This window comes from Pituophis catenifer, unplaced genomic scaffold (genome assembly GCF_029215685.1).
Source record: "Pituophis catenifer annectens isolate HBS135680 unplaced genomic scaffold, rPitCat1.0.hap2 SCAF_6, whole genome shotgun sequence".
Lineage (NCBI taxonomy): Eukaryota > Metazoa > Chordata > Lepidosauria > Squamata > Colubridae > Pituophis > Pituophis catenifer.
Genome location: NW_027256886.1, coordinates 13,847,658 through 13,864,871, shown reverse-complemented (window position 1 = coordinate 13,864,871; position 17,214 = coordinate 13,847,658). Strand labels below are relative to the sequence as shown.

General features: G+C 40.5%; 1 protein-coding gene across 1 annotated transcript in view; it reads right to left on the bottom strand.

The window, feature by feature from the left end:
- The window catches only part of SPATA16 (spermatogenesis associated 16), a 207,541-nt gene that overhangs the window by 67,048 nt on the left and 123,279 nt on the right, over window positions 1-17,214 (bottom strand). The window contains exon 4 of the mRNA XM_070945958.1: window positions 14,719-14,803. Coding sequence (XP_070802059.1) covers window positions 14,719-14,803 — 85 coding nt within the window. The remainder of the gene's footprint in view (window positions 1-14,718; window positions 14,804-17,214) is intronic.

Genomic DNA, 17,214 nt, shown 5'->3' with positions numbered 1-17,214 from the left:
TCGTTGCTGCTGTTATGTTACTAACATGGTTGTTAAGTGAATCTGGCTTCCTCATTCTGACATTGCTCATCAAAAGGTCGCAAAAGGAGATCATATGGCCCCAGGACACTGCAATGATCATAAATATGAACCAAATAGGACCTGGGTACTTGCGGGACCGCCTACTACCACCAATAGCCTCCCACCGGCCGGTACGCTCCCATAGAGAGGGGCTCCTCCGGGTGCTGTCAGCCAAACAATGCCGACTGGCGGCCCCCGGGGGAGAGCCTTCTCTGTGGGGACACCTACTATCTGGAACGAGCTCCCCCCAGAGATATGGAGGATCCCGGATCTGCGCACCTTCCGCCGCGCTTTAAAGACCTTACTATTTCACCAGGCGGGCCTGGCCTAATTTTCTCCCTCTTTTATAAAAGATTTTTAATTTTTAAATATCTTTTAGTATTTTATACATTCAATTTTAAATTGGTTTTAAAAGTTTGGGGTTTTAAATTTGTTGGGGCCAAAATTATTTAATTTGATTTTATTCTACTTTTAAATTTTGTATGTATGTGTTTTATTGTTTGGCTGTGCACTGCACTGAGTCCTTCGGGAGTAGGGCGGTATAGAAATCAAATAAAATAAAAATAAATAAATAAAAATAAATGCCAAGCGTTTGAATTTTGATCAGGATTTGATTGAATCTGAGATAGTTTATATGCAAAACAAGGAGTTTTTTCAGTATGCTATTACTCCTCCCAGCACAGGTTGATAGTTTTAGAGCAGTGTTTCTCAATCTTGATTATTTTAAGAATTCTGGGAGTTAAAGTCCAAACATCTTAAAGCTGACAAGGTTGAGAAGCACTGGTCTAGAACAGGGGTGTCAAACTCGTGCCCAGGGATCGGATGTGTCATGCGTTGGCCACGCCCACGCCTGGTTTAGCGAAGGGGGGGAAGTTGTGATACGTCATGTGATGTTGTCGTGACGACGTGAGTTTGATACCCTTGTTCTAGAGATACAAAAGCTATTGGAAAAAACTGGCTGAAAGAAACAAGCAAGCAGCTACAGATAGTCTTCAACTTATGACCGTTGTTTTAGGACAATTGAAAGTCACAGCATCCATGGAATGGGTACTTTATGGCCTGTAAACCATTTCTAATCATCATCAAATATGGTGCTTCCCCCACTCCCTGGTCACGTCATGGGCTTTATAGTTGGGCACTTGTCAACTGGCCCACATTTCTGACCAGATTGCAGCATCTCATGGTCACTTGACTTTCATTTGTGATTTTTTTTTTTGCTGGTTTCTGCCAAAATTGCCCATTCAGAAAAAAGGATTATGCAAATGACCCTTAACAACTGCATGATTCACTTAACTGGTACAGTGATTAACTTAAACTATTACTGTGAAAAATGTTGGCACATGAGTGCCTTGATTGACCAGCACATCTACTTATGACTGGACTTCCTAGCCCAATTGTGATCATAAGTCAAGGACTACCTGTACGGTTGGTTGGTTTGATACATGCAGCAGAATTGCGGATTTTCTCCATAACGCGCAGCATTGAAACATTGGGGGAAATGCTGATTTTGATGGGGGAATGTATATTTCCTCAGATAAAATTGAAACGTACAATGTGGGGTAAACTTGTGTTCAGGCATGAAAGAAATCTGTTTACCTGCTGTCCCTGAATATCCTATTCCCGGTGCTGAATTAAGACACACCTGTCCACCCCATCAGCATCTATATATGGAAAAGAGTAGGTGGTTGAGGAGGTGGCACCATCTTGTCTTTTGTCTCAAAAAAAGCAACATATTTTAGATTGACCCCGGTAAGGTATTTTGGATTGAAGAAAGGGGGGAAAAAACCAGTAAGCAGAAGGCATGATGTGGAAAGAAGTATGCATTTATTCACATGCAGCTAGAAGGAATCCAGATTGCAATGGTACTCAATGGCCCTCTTATTTCAACCTAAACCAACTTAATCTGGGATATGAGCAGGGGTGAAATGCTTCCGGTTTGGACCGGATTGCCCGATCCGGTAGCGATGGCGGTGGGTGGTTCGGAGAACTGGTAGTAAAAATCCCTGCTGAGCCGCGCGATCATCAGAGGCTTTTTTTTAAAAATTTTTAAAAGCATTTTTTCTACAATCTCTCGAAGAGGTTGTTTAAAAAATGCTTTTAAAAGAAAAAAAAAGCCTTTGATGATCGTGCAGCTCAGCTGGGATCGTCAGAGGCTTTTAAAAGCATTTTTTCTACAATCTCTTCAGCCAAAGAGGTTGTAGAAAAAAAAATGCCTTTAAAAGCCTCTGATGATCCCAGCTGAGTTGCCTGATCATCATAGGCTTTTAAAAGCATTTTTTTCTGCAACCTCTTAAGGTTGTAGAAAAAATGCTTTTAAAAGTTTAAAAAAAAAAAGGTAGCCATGCCCACCTAGTCACATAACCCCCCCAGCCACGCCCACAGAACCGGTAGTAACAAATTTTACATTTCACGACTGGATATGAGCCAGAAATCAGATCTATGTCTATGGAGATTGTCAGTCATCCAGGTCATGGTTGTCCCAAAGGTGCTTTTTCAAGAGGCAACTGGACTTTATTGCTTTTCTTTGCAGACATTTTACTTCTCATCCAAGAAGCTTCTTCAGCTCTTCTTGGGTGAGAAGTGAAACATCTTCAAAGAAAAACCAGAAAGTCCAGTTGCCTCTTGAAAAAGCACCTTTGGGAGAAATCAGATTGCTCTGTTATCCGTCTGAACTTATTGATTTGGGAAAAGACCTTTAGCAGATGGATCTTTTTATGATGTAGAATATGCCAAAATAAAATCTGATGGGCAGGAAGAGAATCTAGGCAACGTTGATAAGGAAACAGCGCAGGTAGAAAAATAACCGAACTGGTAATTAATCAACCAGACAGCTCGAAAAGGAACATGATGGATCCCCTATCACAAAAAAACTTTGGAAGAATGAGGGCGAGTCAGTATTATGGCAGGAAAGGAAAGGAAAGGAAAGGAAAGGAAAGGAAAGGAAAGGAAAGGAAAGGAAAGGAAAGGAAAGGAAAGGAAAGGAAAGGAAAGGAAAGGAAAGGAAATAAAGGATATACCATAATACAGGTAGCCCTCGACTTACAACAGTTCATTTAGTGACTGTTCAAAGTTACAACTTCACTGAAAAACATGACATGACCATTTTTCATACTTAGAATCATTGCAGCATCCCCATGGTCATGTGATCAAAATTCACTCCCTTGGCAACTGATTCCTATTTGTGATGGTGGCGGTGTCCTGGGGTCATGTGATCCTCTTTTGCAAACTTCTGACAAGCAGAGTCAATGGGGGAAGCCAGATTCACTGAGCAACTGTGTTCCTAATTTAGCAGCTGCAATGATTCACTTAACAATTTAGAAATGGGATTCATATATTGTAGTAACCGGTTTGCCCAGTACCGGAAATGTGAGCGCACGTCCGTGCATGCGTGCGGCATCACAAAACACAGCAATTCACTCATGCCTGCCATCCGTGTATGCATGCGGCATCAAAAACACAGCAATATAGGATGGGATTGCGCCGGGGTGAAATCCAGCAGGTTCTGACAGGTTCTGAAGAACTGGTAGCAGAAATTTTGAGTAGTTCAGAGAACCGGTAGCAGAAATTTGAGTAGTTCGGAGAAGTGGCAAATGCCACCTCTGGCTAGCCCCAGAGTGGGGTGGGAATGGAGATTTTACAATATCCTTCCCCCAGGAGTGGGGAGGGAATAGGGATTTTGCAGTATCCTTTCCCTGCCATGCCCACCAAGCCACGGCCACCAAGCCACACCCATAGAACCAGTAGTAAAAAATTTGGATTTCACCACTTGATTGCGCCCAATCTGGTCCGAACCGGCTGAATACCACCTCTGTAACAACTGTGGCAAGAAAGGTCATAACATGGGACAAAAATTTAGTGAAGAAATGTCTCGCTTAGCAACATCAATTTTGGGCTCCATGGTGGTCGTAAGTCGAGGACTACCTGTACCACAGCGATTTGGTGACCCTCCGGCAAATTCACCCTTTTTTAAAATCATGTTTAGTGCCAGTGCTTTTCCTGATTTAGAACCACTTTACCTGCAACAACAGATTGAAAGCAACAGATGGATGATCTCACTGGATCAAGGATCCATCCGCAAATGAAATGGCTTTACAATTCTATGTGCTCAAGTAGCTAGGATTAAATAGCAAAACCAACTAAGACTAAGCATCATTATTTGACAGTAGTGTAAATCAATTATGTTACAGACTTAAATATCCATTCTTCAGACTAACCCATTACAGGTAGTCCTCGACTTACGACCACAATGGAGTCCCAAATTTCCCTTGTTAAGTGAGATATTTGTTAAGTGAGTTCCCTTTTATGACCTTTCCTGCCACCGTTGTTAAATGAATGATTGCAGTTCATAAATTAGGACCTTGGTTGCTAAGTGAATCTGGCTTCCCCATTGACATTGCTTGTTAGAAGGTTGCAAAAGGTGATGACATGATCTTGGGACACAGCAGCGGTCATATATATGAACCACTTGCCAAGTATCTGAATTTTGATCACGTGATCATGGGGATGCTGCAAAGGTTGAACCTTTGAAAAATGGCCATAAGTCACATTTTTCAGTGCCGTTTTAACTGAATGGTCATTAAGTGAACTGTTGTAAATTGAGGACTACCTGTACTGATTCCACTATAAAGAAAGCTGTCAGCCTCCACTTTTTCATTGCTTGCTTGCTCGGCTGCCATGAAACGGGGGGGAGGGGGGAGCTATTGGAATGCCTGGGAGGGAGGGAGGGAGGAAATGAGCTGGTGGAGAAGAGAAGAGAAAGTTTTCTTCAGCGTTTTCTTTGAAGCTGATAACAACTCAAGGTTGACCGTCGTGGCATAGCAGGAGGATGGCACCATCGGACGTTGCACCCCACATGACCCCTGGGGGGGTCTATATGTAATTTTCGTGCCTTTTGCTTCAGACCTTGCTTTTCTTTGGTTGCATTCAGTTCATACTCAGTAAAAGTACCTTTCTCTATGAAAATGGAGTCGGGGTTTTTCTTTCTTGAGTATTGAAAGGAGGCACACCTGACAAAAGCACCCTAACAACAGCCAAAAAGAAATATTTTTTTTCAGCTTTTTCGACAAAATTTTTACTGTTTTTACCGTTCTATTAAAATCACGCACATGTGACAATTAAACATACGCCCTGAGTCTCCGGAGAAGGGCGGCATATAAATCGAACCAATAAATAAATAAATAAATATATTTTCCTAGGATTAAAGTCCTTTTCCATGTCCTTTCTCAAGTCTGCCGTATTTTTCTCAGTAGCTAAGTACAATTTTTTAATAAAAGAATTCTGAAGTAAGTGGTTTGCTAGCATAAAAGAGTCTATAATCAGCACTGTTGCTTTGGTTACACAGAATCATAAGCACGCACAGATATGACATCTTATTTTTGGCATTACCTTAACGTTGAGATAGTATATTAATAAATGCTTTCAGGCTCTGAAATACTGTTTACTTTGAACGAAATGGCAGGTCTCCAAATGTAATAATGCAAATAGAACTTGGTCTTTATAGACTTCTACATGGGTATCACATAAAAATTGAAGCTGGCCACAGTACTTTTGAACAAGCCCAGCTTTTATTGGGATTAAAGCAAAAATTAAAATAGAATACCAGCTCATTTCCTTCTTTTTCCAATTTTACCTTGGCTTAGAAGATGTTATTTGGCCTGGAAATGTTACCTAACATTGTGTTTCTCAACCTTGGCAGCTTTAAGATGTGTGAATTTCAATTCAGGCTGGCTGGGGAATTTGAGGAGTTGAGGTTTGCATATCTTAAAGCCACCAATGAACTTCAGTAATGTTTGTGGACTTCACCAATCTTTCCAGTTTTAGTTGGGAAAATTGGTCCCATTTTCTTTACAATCTCTCTGGACAACTTCCATATCTCATTCAAGGCAACACTTATCAACGGTTTCTCAATGAGGGCGGAGGTTCGTTCTTCGAGTTTGTGGGTTGGTTTCCAAATGTTTTGTTACCAGGCTAAGTAACATCTTCAGCCGAATTTAAGGGATGACAGTGTTGGTGTTGTCTTGCTTATATGGGCTTCGTGTGGTCAGTAGGTATTGTGATGGAAAGGTCAAGTTAGATGAGGGTCATGTCAGGTGAGGGTCTTGTGATGGGTCAGATGTGGGTCACGTCACGTGTTCCTCAATTGTCTGAGGTTTAATTTATATCATGTTTATCTAGTATTGACAATTGCAGACTTATCAAGATGCTGGATGTTAACTTCTGTCTTTTGGGCAACTAGAAATCTTATTTATTGCCATCCTAGCCTTTTCCTAGTTGCTTCTTTCTAACATTATATAACTGGATTTGGACCTTTAAATTCAGACAGATATCACTACATCCCATTAAATATTTAATCTTGTTGAATTATACAGATAACTCTTGACATACAACAGTTCATTTAGTGACCATTTGAAGTTACAATAGCACTGAAAAAAGCGACATATGACCATTTTTCACACTTATAACCGTTGAAGCATCCCCATGGTCACATGATCAAAATTCAAGTGCTTGGCAACTGACTCATATCTATGACGGTTGCAGAGTCTCAGGGTCATGTGATCACCTTTTGCGACTTTCTGACAAGCAGAGTCAACGGGGAAGCTGATTCGTTTAGCAACTGGGTTACCCACTTAACAACTGCAGTTGGTTCACTTAATAGGTGTGGCAAAAAAGTCATAAAATGGGGCAAAACTCACTTACCAACTGTTTTGCTTAGCGACAGAAATGTTGGGCTCAATTATGGTTGTAAGTTGAGGACTACCTGTATTTACCATTCTTGATGTATGGAGCTTCCAACTTTGAGTGCATGCTTTACTTTCTCTCTTATCCAGCAAGTCTTTGCTTGATGGGTATGAATAGCAGGGGTGAAATCCAGCAGGTTTTGACAGGTTCTGGAGAACCGGTAGTGGAAATTTTGAGCAGTTCGGAGAACCGCTTTTGAGTAGTTTGAGTAGTTTGAAATTTTGAGTAGTTTGGAGAACTGGCAAATGTCACCTCTGGCTGGCCTCAGAGTGGGGTGAGAATGGAGATTTTGCAATATCCTTCCCTCAGAAGTGGGGAGGGAATGGGGAGTTTGCAGTATCCTTCCCTTGGAGTGGGATGGGAATGGAGATTGTAGAGTATCCTTCCCCTGCCACATCCACTACACCACACCACGCCCACCAAGCCACATACCCACAGAACCGGTAGTAAAAATATTTGGATTTTACCACTGATGAATAGCCTTGATCTTTGACAACTATGATTCGATTTGAATTTACATTTCTAAATTTGAGGACAAACTGATTCAGTTTGACTTCAACCGAGATTGAATTTTGGAAAAAAAAAATGGCTGTAAGATATAATGGAAAACCTTCAAAACCCCTAAAGCTGCTTTGGTGTTATTTTGTTTGCTGGTTTGTTAGTTTTTGGCTGAATAAGATGATGAAAACAGTAAGGATAGTAGATTTTAGAAATGTTCTTTTATGTTCTTTTTCATTTTTTCTGCATTTTCCCGATTGTTACTAGCTGCCCAGAATCGTTTGCAAGTGGGTGGCCAAATAAACTGAAGTAAATAATTTAATTTAAAATGCATAAATAAATACATAAACAAATCTTTAGAAACCATTCTCCTGACAGCTTTCAGCTGGATATCCTCAACAGTTTCATCACAACACAAGCTTTTTGTTCCAACTGAAATAAAATAACACTATCGAAAGACTATAGAAAATAAGTTCCTTCTCTCCTTCTACTTATTTTTCTGAATGCTAGGCTTGGCATGCTACATGAAGGATGCCAGCTAATGTGTCCTAGTAGAGTAGCGTAGTCTTGCTGGCTCCAATCACTATTTTTCTATGAAATGCCAAGAAGGTTGACACAGACAGTTTGCAGGTTTGGCCTGTGCTAGGGAAGAATCAGCTCGTGACTAGCCTTGGTGGAGTGCCGGTGTAATGGCACATGAGAATGACCTTGAAGGACACGATGAAGAGAAGCAATGGGAGATTTGCACCTTCAGATATGAAAGATTCTGTTAATGTATGCTGGCAATGAAGTGGAATGAACTCATCTAGTTGTGTTTCATGTCTGGTTGACCTGGAAGTGCTGACAGCTGACTTGGCCAAAACACATTGGCAAACCTTAGTGTCTTCTAAGCCGAATTCTATTATATCAAAGTTATGTCTTCATGGAAATAACCAGAAGAAGGTTGGCACAGTGGACTATATTCAGGGGTGAAATGCTCCTGGTTTGGACTGGATCGCCAATCTGGTAGCAATCGTGGTGGGTGGTTCAGAGAATTGGTAGTGATTGCGGCATGAGGTTCTGCCCACCTGCACCTTCCTGGTTTTAACCAGGAAGTAATGTGTTTTGTGTGAAGTTTCCGAAAGATGCTCCTATTAATTCATGAGCCATGAGCTAAACTTCAAAAGAAATACAGTCATTTATTAGGAGCACCATTTCGGCAATAATTAGATGCAGTTAGAACTAATCCCACGTAGATTTACATTCCCCTATGACCCTGTATCTCCCCTCCTCCCTGGCCATGTCATAAATCACATTCTCCAATTAACCACTTCGGCTGGCTGTGAAACGCAACACTCTCCTACTGATTGCGGTAAGAAAGCATCTGTGGAATGTAGCTTCAGTTAGGGAAATCAATCAGCTCCATCAGTTCTCCCTCCCTCCCTCCTGTTCATGGCAATTTGAAAGCTTTGCAAGTTGACATTTTGTACCCTCTGCACATGCGCAGGAGGTTTTGCTTTTTTGCTTTTAAAAGTAAAAAAAAAAGGCTCTGATGATCACAGCTGTGCCTCGCGATCGTCAGAGCCTTTTTTTTACCTTTTAAAAGCATTTTTTTACAATCTATTCAGCCAAATAGGTTGTAAAAAAATGCTTTTAAAAGTAAAAAGAAAAAGATCGCGTGCCACAGCTGATCACCACCCCCTGCGCTGTTCTACTTACCCCATGCCTCCTTTCGGCGTGCACTGCGTGCGTGCCCCTTGCATTTTGTGCTTGGTGTGCACTGCGCATGTGCGAGCGGCGCAGTGCACATTTGCCGCGCAGCATGCATGTGCAGCCAGCGAACTAGTAGTAAACCGGTTCAGATTTCACCACTGACTATAGTGCCACAAAAATACAAAAGCTTTAGGAATGGAGGGTGGCATAATGAACATGGTCTTTGTGGTATTCAGTTGTGATGGAGAGCCATGGTGGCACAATGTTTAGAATGCAGTATTGCAGGCTAATTCTGCCAACTACCAGTAAGTCGATCCTGACTGGTTCAGCCTTCCATCTTTAAGAAGTCGGTAAAATGAGGACCCAGATTGTTGGGGGCATTATGTTGACTCTGTAAACCACTTAGAGAGTGCTATAAAGCACTATGAAATGGTATATAAGTCTAAGTGCTATTGCTATTGCTATTCCTACCTCTTTTCTTAACAGTAGTAAATGTTTCCAACACAACCGCTTTAGCCTGGCACCCATTCACTCCCTGCTGAGAAACTTAAACTTGCCCCACGTAATGCAGAACATTTAAGACTGGGTCCAGGAGTGTGTTCTGGACTGGTCAACTATGAGTGATATATGGAGCTTCCAACTTTGAATTCCCAGTTTTGTGGGCAAAACCAGCATAGAATATACCATTAGCGTTAGAGCAAGAAAAGCAAAGTCTTATGGTTGCCCCTGTTCAGAAAGTGAAAGAAGCCTAAATCAGTATTAGCCATCACACCCCAGTGAAACTCAGGCTCCAATTCTAATGAGATGATGAAATTCCATGGCACAGCTCTCATGTCCATGTCAAAGTAGATGAGTTCCATCTAACTGCTTAAGCTCCTTAGCTTTATCTATACAGAGAAGTGAACTTGCATCTGTCAACTTCAAACTGAACCTGGAAGAAGCCGTTTTTCTGTTCCTCAGTTGCCACACAAATGGGGAAGGGGGTAAGGAGGTTGGGAACACCTTACTAGACACAACAGAGATCTTTCTCGTGGGAACCAAGCTCACCTCTACTGGTAACAGATAAGGTCGGGGAAAAAGTGCCTAGAGAGTCCACCAATTGACCTAATTGGCCAATGTGACCTGTGACACTTGGGGATGGGGTTATTTCCTATTTTAATTATACTGAAACCGCGGGAATTATTTAGAGTTGGTTTTCCTTTAATCAGTGCCAATATGATGTATTCAATAAAGAAGTTCGTTGAGGAGGATTCTAGTCTCAGATTTCTGATTTGCTTGGGTTCATTAGTTGGAGCCTTGACAGCATCATTTGTGATAAGAATCCCAGAAGCATCGGAAAAGCCAGTGAATTTGCAGTGCAGCATCCTGATTTGTTTCACTGCATTGATCTTTATTGTGACACCCAAATCTGCTTCAATAGGTTTACTCAGCAGACATTTCATTGGGCCTTAAAGTTTTGCACAACCTAGTTTTTCACTGCCTCGCTGCTGCACAAGCATTTTTTCCACTTCCTGCTATCTTTTGGATTCATCCTGACACCAACCATATTAAGAAGCTTCCCTCTTCCTTTTGACAAATGTTCAGACAGGGCATAAGGAATAGAGTATAATGAACTCTCTTCTATTTCACTCGCTCTTTTGTCAGTTCTCTGAATTTCATTTATAAGCTTCCCTCTTCTTCCCTCTAATGGTATAAATTATAGCTATGACTCACTCTTGGCTCTTTCTTTCTCTGCCCCTCCCCTCCTCAGACAACTCTTTAACAATTAACAATGAAATTTCCTTGTATTTGATACTATAAATAAAATCTCCTTCGCCTAGAAAAATAAACCTTCTGAAAACAGAAAATAGTTTGCTGTTTTCATAGCCTTGAAATGATAACTGGACTAACAACATGACTCAGTGAAAGATAGCCTCATGAAATCACAGTGATATCAATTTTCTAATTGCTGGCATAGCGTTTTTAACCAAAAATATAAGACATTCAATTGTATACAATGCTAACTTTTTTTAATGCTGACCTCTGTTAAGATTTTTATTATTTTCCATACAGTGTGAATCCAAAAAAGCCCTTGAAGACAGGGGTGGGTTCTACTTACCTTTACTACTGGTTCGCAATGGGAGCGCACGCACTTTAGCTTCTACACATGTGCAGATCATCATTTATGATGTCCAGGCAGGTGGGCGGAGCCTCCTTCTGCTTTTACTACCGGTTCGCAAAAACCGGACAGAACCAGGAGCAACCCACCACTGCTTGAAGACCTAAATCAGTGTTTTTCAACCTTGGCAGCTTTAAGATGTATGAATTTCAACTCCCAGAATTCCATGGCCAGCATGTTGGCTGAGGAATTCTGGGAATTGAAGTCCATAAGTCTTCAAATTGTCAAGTTTGAGAAACATGGATTTAGATGTTTCTTCAGGTATGGGGCCTATAGGTTAGATGAGTCTGTCAGTATGCTTCCCCCACCCCCCTTGACATGACTGTGGATGTATGGATTGAAATATTTGTCCTTGGGCACCATTGTCTCTGTCATTGCTTTGTATAGTTATTTATTATTATCTTGTTGCTTTGTTTTCTTCCGTTTTAATCATATGTTTGCCACCCAGAGTCACGATTATGAGATGGCTATACAAAACAGACAAATTAGGAGAACAGTCAGGTTACCCATCATAAGAAAATCAACCAAACAAACAAAAGAGCCCATGTAGCATCTACAAATATGCCATAGGACACCAGTCCCCTTATGCAACTGCAGGCTATGCCCTCTATTAACTGACTGTCTTCTAGGCAGCATCTCTTCCTCCCAAGATCATTCCTACATACCATTACAAGATCAATTTCATAGCTGGGAGCAAGGACTGTTTTGTTCAGGATGAAATAAGTAAGGGCAAACCAATTTGCTGCTTAACATTAAAACCATCACAATAACAAACTAACATTATGTCAACAGGCAATGCCAAACCAGTACAAATAAGAGAAAAAGAAAACTTGCCTTCAGAGGTTGTGGGTGCTCCATCACTCAAGATTTTTAAGAAGACTGGACAACCACTTGTCTGAAATGGTATAGTGATTTCTGCTCTAGCAGGGGGTTAGAAGACCTCCAAGGTCTTATCCAGCTCTGTTATTTTGTTTTTCTGTTACGTTGAAGGAGCAACTGAGTTTATCTTTCTAAGCTCAAAAATTCACAGGAAAAGTGAAGGTGGCTATGAAATAAAAATATGTTCTGCAACTTTGGAGAATGATAATAACACAAACAGAGAGATACCACATTGACCAAAAAGAGTTGTAGTCCAGACCAGGGTATTCTCAGTATAACACGTGGCTATCAGAACTGGGTCATCAGAGAGGCTGAGTGAAGAAGAATGGATGCCTTTGGATTGTGGTGCTGGGGAAAAAAAATTGCTCAGAGTATCTTGTGCCACAAAAAGAACAAATCATTCAAGACTAGAGGAAGTAAAACACAGACTGCTGACTGAAGTCACTAATGAGGAACCTGGAACCTAAATATTTTAGATAAATAATGTGAATGAAAGAGTCACTGGACAGAAAAACTTGAAGGCCATTGTAAAAAAAAATGGCCAACAGAATACAAGATGGTTAAATACTATCACTGGTATGATGGCTCACAGTAGTTGTGGCTTTGGTCAGAATCATGAAAATAGCATCACAGGTCATATTGCAAGCTCCACCCTTTCCCACATGCATTGAATGTTCTGACACAAGTTCAAAATGGGTTTTGTTATTCTTCCTCTTTCCTCCCATTCCTGCTGAGGTGTGGTGGGACCTGGACCGAGTTGAGGGGAGGATGGAAAAAGCTAGCTAGCCCTGAAGCTCATGGGGAATGAAGAGGCTAAAAAGGAGACCCTCCCTAAACTTCATAGTGCTAATAGTATAAAGGCTGCTGCTTGAGCACTGTGTTGAATTAGAAGACCTCCAAGGTCCCTTCCAACTTGGTTATTCTGTTAATCTAGCAGTTCCATACTGAGTACTTTAGTCTGGCAAGATTCCTATCCATAGGCAAGTAATGTTAAATATTAAACATACACTCTGATTAGCTCCTTGTGTCAGAATCTTGTGGCTCCTCGCACATTTCTTCCCCAAACCTCCAAAACCTTAACCTTAGACTGTCTGCTGTTGACCTCACCCCATTCCTAAGAGGTCTGTAAGGGGTGTGCATTAGCACACCAATATGCCTTCCGTCCCTGTCCTAATGTCCCTTTTTATTCGTATTAATTTCAAATATTCATAATCATGTTTATACATTTCATATATTCATAATCATGTTTATACTTTTATCTGTAATCTTACATATGCTTGACAAAATAAAAAAAATGACAGGAGATGGATGAGGTGAGCATGAGCCTATGAAAACTCAAACATTTTTGAGTTACTCACTGACAATCCTGATAAACCGAAAGCCCTACTAAGCAGATATATACAAAAGTATGAAGGCTATTGCTTAACACATTGTAAGCTGCCCTGAGTCTCCGGAGAAGGGCGGCATATAAATCAAACCAATAAATAAATAAATAAAATAAATAAATGATATGTATTGAGTTAAATAAATAAATAACTTTATTGTTATTGTTTATGAGCCGAGGTGGCGCAGTGGTTAGAGTGCAGTACTGCAGCTACTTCACCTGACTGCTAGTTCAGCAGATCAGTGGATCAAATCTCACCGGCTCAAGGTTGACTCAGCTTCCATCCTTCCGAGGTGGGTAAAATGAGGACCCAGATTGTTGGAGGCAATATGCTATTTAGTATACTGTCTTTGGTGTAAGCCGTCCAGAGTCCTCGGAGAGTGGGCGGCATAGAAATATGACAAATAAATAAATAAATAAATTGTCATTGTATGTGTATACACAGTATACCCATACAATGAAATTCACTTAACACCCAAAGACCAGGTCCAACACACATAATAATCCCCAAACACACTCCCACCCACCACAATTCCCCATCCCTAAAGCACCCAAACATCCACACAACAGACCAAGTAATACTGTCCAAAGCTCACTGATGGTGGCCCTTTAGTTCATTGTTGAGTGCAATTATAGCTCTGGGATAAAAACTATTCAGAAAACGTGAGGTCTGAGAAGGTTAAGAGAAGTTGGAAGCAACTGAACAACTGAATAACAATTGTTGTATTCTGGTTCAAAATACATGTTGAAATCTACTTTTGGATATATTGAAACTACAATAAATGATGTTACTTGATTCAGAGATGTGTCAAATCTGCTAAAATAACTGTTTCCATATAATAGTTTGGAAAGGGCAAAAATAGACCATTGGTTGCAAAATTCAACTTCCTGAAAACTATTTTCTTGATGAAGCAGCATGCTTGACTTGCTACATGAATAGCATTTTGGCTAGCAAAAGCACAGGAACTTCCAAGGAACTTCAGAAAAATTGAACTGAAGCTACTATAACTGAATTTTATCTATGTGTGTGCATGCGCGTGTGTGTTTCTATCAGTGTTGAAATTTTATTATACTCAGTAAAACTGAATTATGTGTCACAGCTAACAACCTTGATTTCCCACCCCTTAAAATTAGTCTTAGGGAAAAAAAAATCTCCTTCATTATAAATACGTTGCTGCCATATATAATGGCTTTGTGATTGATAAGTCCCACAGCTATCTTAGCTGGCAGTCTTTTAAACACCAATCCTTCATCTGGGTTTGAAGAGCAATGGGGGCATCTCTCTCTTAGTTAGGCCATCCATTTTTACCTGCCAATACAGTTTGATGAGCTTGCCGGTATGCTGGTCTCTTCCTCCAGACAGCCAGTACGTGTAGTCAGCAATCATGGTACTTCTAGTGACACAAGAGAATTTAAAAAATGGAACATATATTAAAGGGTAAAGAAGAGAAACAAGAACATACAGATGTAATACTTATGACACAAAGGCCCACGGTACATAAACCATGGAACTACCAGAGCAGGAGATAGAAGAATCTTCTGTGCAAAATGATCTGATCCAATGAATTGCCTCTCTTGCTCTGTCCCATTGTCAATGGAGAAAGTGTAGCAATAAGACATAACTGAAAGGGTATCCACCATTGCAAACTAGGGCATACAAAACCTTTGCCAGACCAATTCTCGAATACAGCTCGTCTGCCTGGAATCCACACTGTATATCAGACATTAATACAATTGAGCGGGTCCAGAAGTTTTTAACGAGAAGAGTACTCCACTCCTCTGCTCACAATAGAATACCTTATGCCACCAGGTTTGAAATTTTGGGCTTGGAGAACCTGGAACTACGCCGCCTTCGGTCTGACCTACACAAAATTGTCTGCTACAATGTCCTACCTGTCAATGACTACTTCAGCTTCAACCGCAATAATACACAGGCAAACAATAGATACAAACTCAAGGTAAACCGCTCTAAACTCTATTGTAGAAAATACGACTTCAGTAACAGAGTGGTCAATGCCTGGAATGCTCTACCCGACTCTGTTGTTACATCCTCAAGTCCCCATAGCTTCAACTTTAAACTGTCTATCATGGACCTCACCCCATTCCTAAGAGATCTGTAAGGGGGCGTGCATAAGCACACCAGCGTGCCTACCAACCCTGTCCCACTGTTCCATTTATTTGTACTCATTACTTGTGCTCATGTCCATGTTTATACTTATACCTGTTATCTCGTACATGTTTGACAAACTAAATAACTAAATAAATAAAATAAATAAATAAATAAATAAATAAATAAACAAACAAACAAATTCATGCTGTCTTGATGGACAGCTTTTGTCTTTTTCTCCCACTAAACTAGAGAAACATTTCTAGCTGTGTTTGGACAACATGGCTAACTTAGTCAGAAGCTATCCTGGGAAAATCTCTGTGTGCTGATGGCACACAACCACAGATGACCTGCTCAAATGGGGAACAGCTTTCTTTGATGGCTTCCTAGTAGTTGTGAAGGTGACTGGGAGGTTGTCATTTCCTGCTGTTCTTTAATTGAACCACTGGATTTTCTATGATGATCCGAGTAGAGTAGAGTAGAGTAGAGTAGAGTAGAGTAGAGTAGAGTAGAGTAGAACAGGACAGGACAGGAAAGGATAGGACAGGAAAGAATAGGACGGGACAGAATAGAATAGAATAGCAAAGTTGGAAGGGACATTGTAGGTCATCTAGTCCAACCCCCTGCTCAAGCAGAAAACTCTATACCATTTCTGACAGATAGCAGTCCAGTCTCTCCTTTAAATAATGTTAGCACAACCAGAATAGGATCATCTTTCCTTTCCCTTTTTCATCATCCCAAGGCAGGGACAAAATTTACAACGGAGAGGAAGACAGGGACAAAGAATTTTTAAAGAAAACCCATTCCTATAACTCATGTTTCCATCAGGCCCAATTAAGTATATCATGTGAATAATGTAACTGGAAAACAGGAAAGTTCCTTTCTTTAACATTTAGCAAAATCTGGCTTTGAGATCTTATGTTTGGGATCTTAGTTCAGGGATATCTAGCTTAAGAGAGAGTTGACGGTTGATTATCTCAGGTTCGATTATGGGATCCAAGATTTAAGTTTTGCACTTTTGACAACTTTATTTTATTTATAGTTGTTTAGTTTAGTTTACTTTTTGGTCATTGCACATGGTATAACGAAATTAAATTCCATCTTCAGTGTACATTGTAACTATAAAAATAAAAACACAAACCTTTACATTCTACATAATTGAAATTGTAAACCTGATATTGCACTTTACCGTAGAATTCAATATGGTTATTTCCCTGGGACTGAAGCTGTTTTTCAGCCTATTTGTCCTTGTTTTTATTATCCTGTACCGTCTGCCAGATGGTAATAGTTCCAAAAAAGGGTGCCCAGGATGAGATGGATCTTTAAGAATGTTTTGAACTTTCTTAAGGCAGTGGAAGCTATAAAGCTTTTCCAAGGAGGGGAGAGGGCAACCAGTGATCCTCTGGGCAATGACGTTGACCCTCTGGAGTGCTGTCCTATCTGCCACTTTGCAATGGCAAACCATGCACAGGTACAATAAGTTAAAATACTCTCTATGTTGCAGCGGTAGAAGGCCATCAGCAATTTTTCATTCAGTGTATTTATGAAAGTATAGTTTTTGGGCCTATTCTGTATCACTCTAACAAAAAAAAAAAAAAAAACCCTTTAGATGATATTAAGTGAACACAGACCAAAAATAGGAATGTGAAGTGTTAACCATGGATGTAGGAGTCCCTTGGGCTTCCTGATCGCACTCTA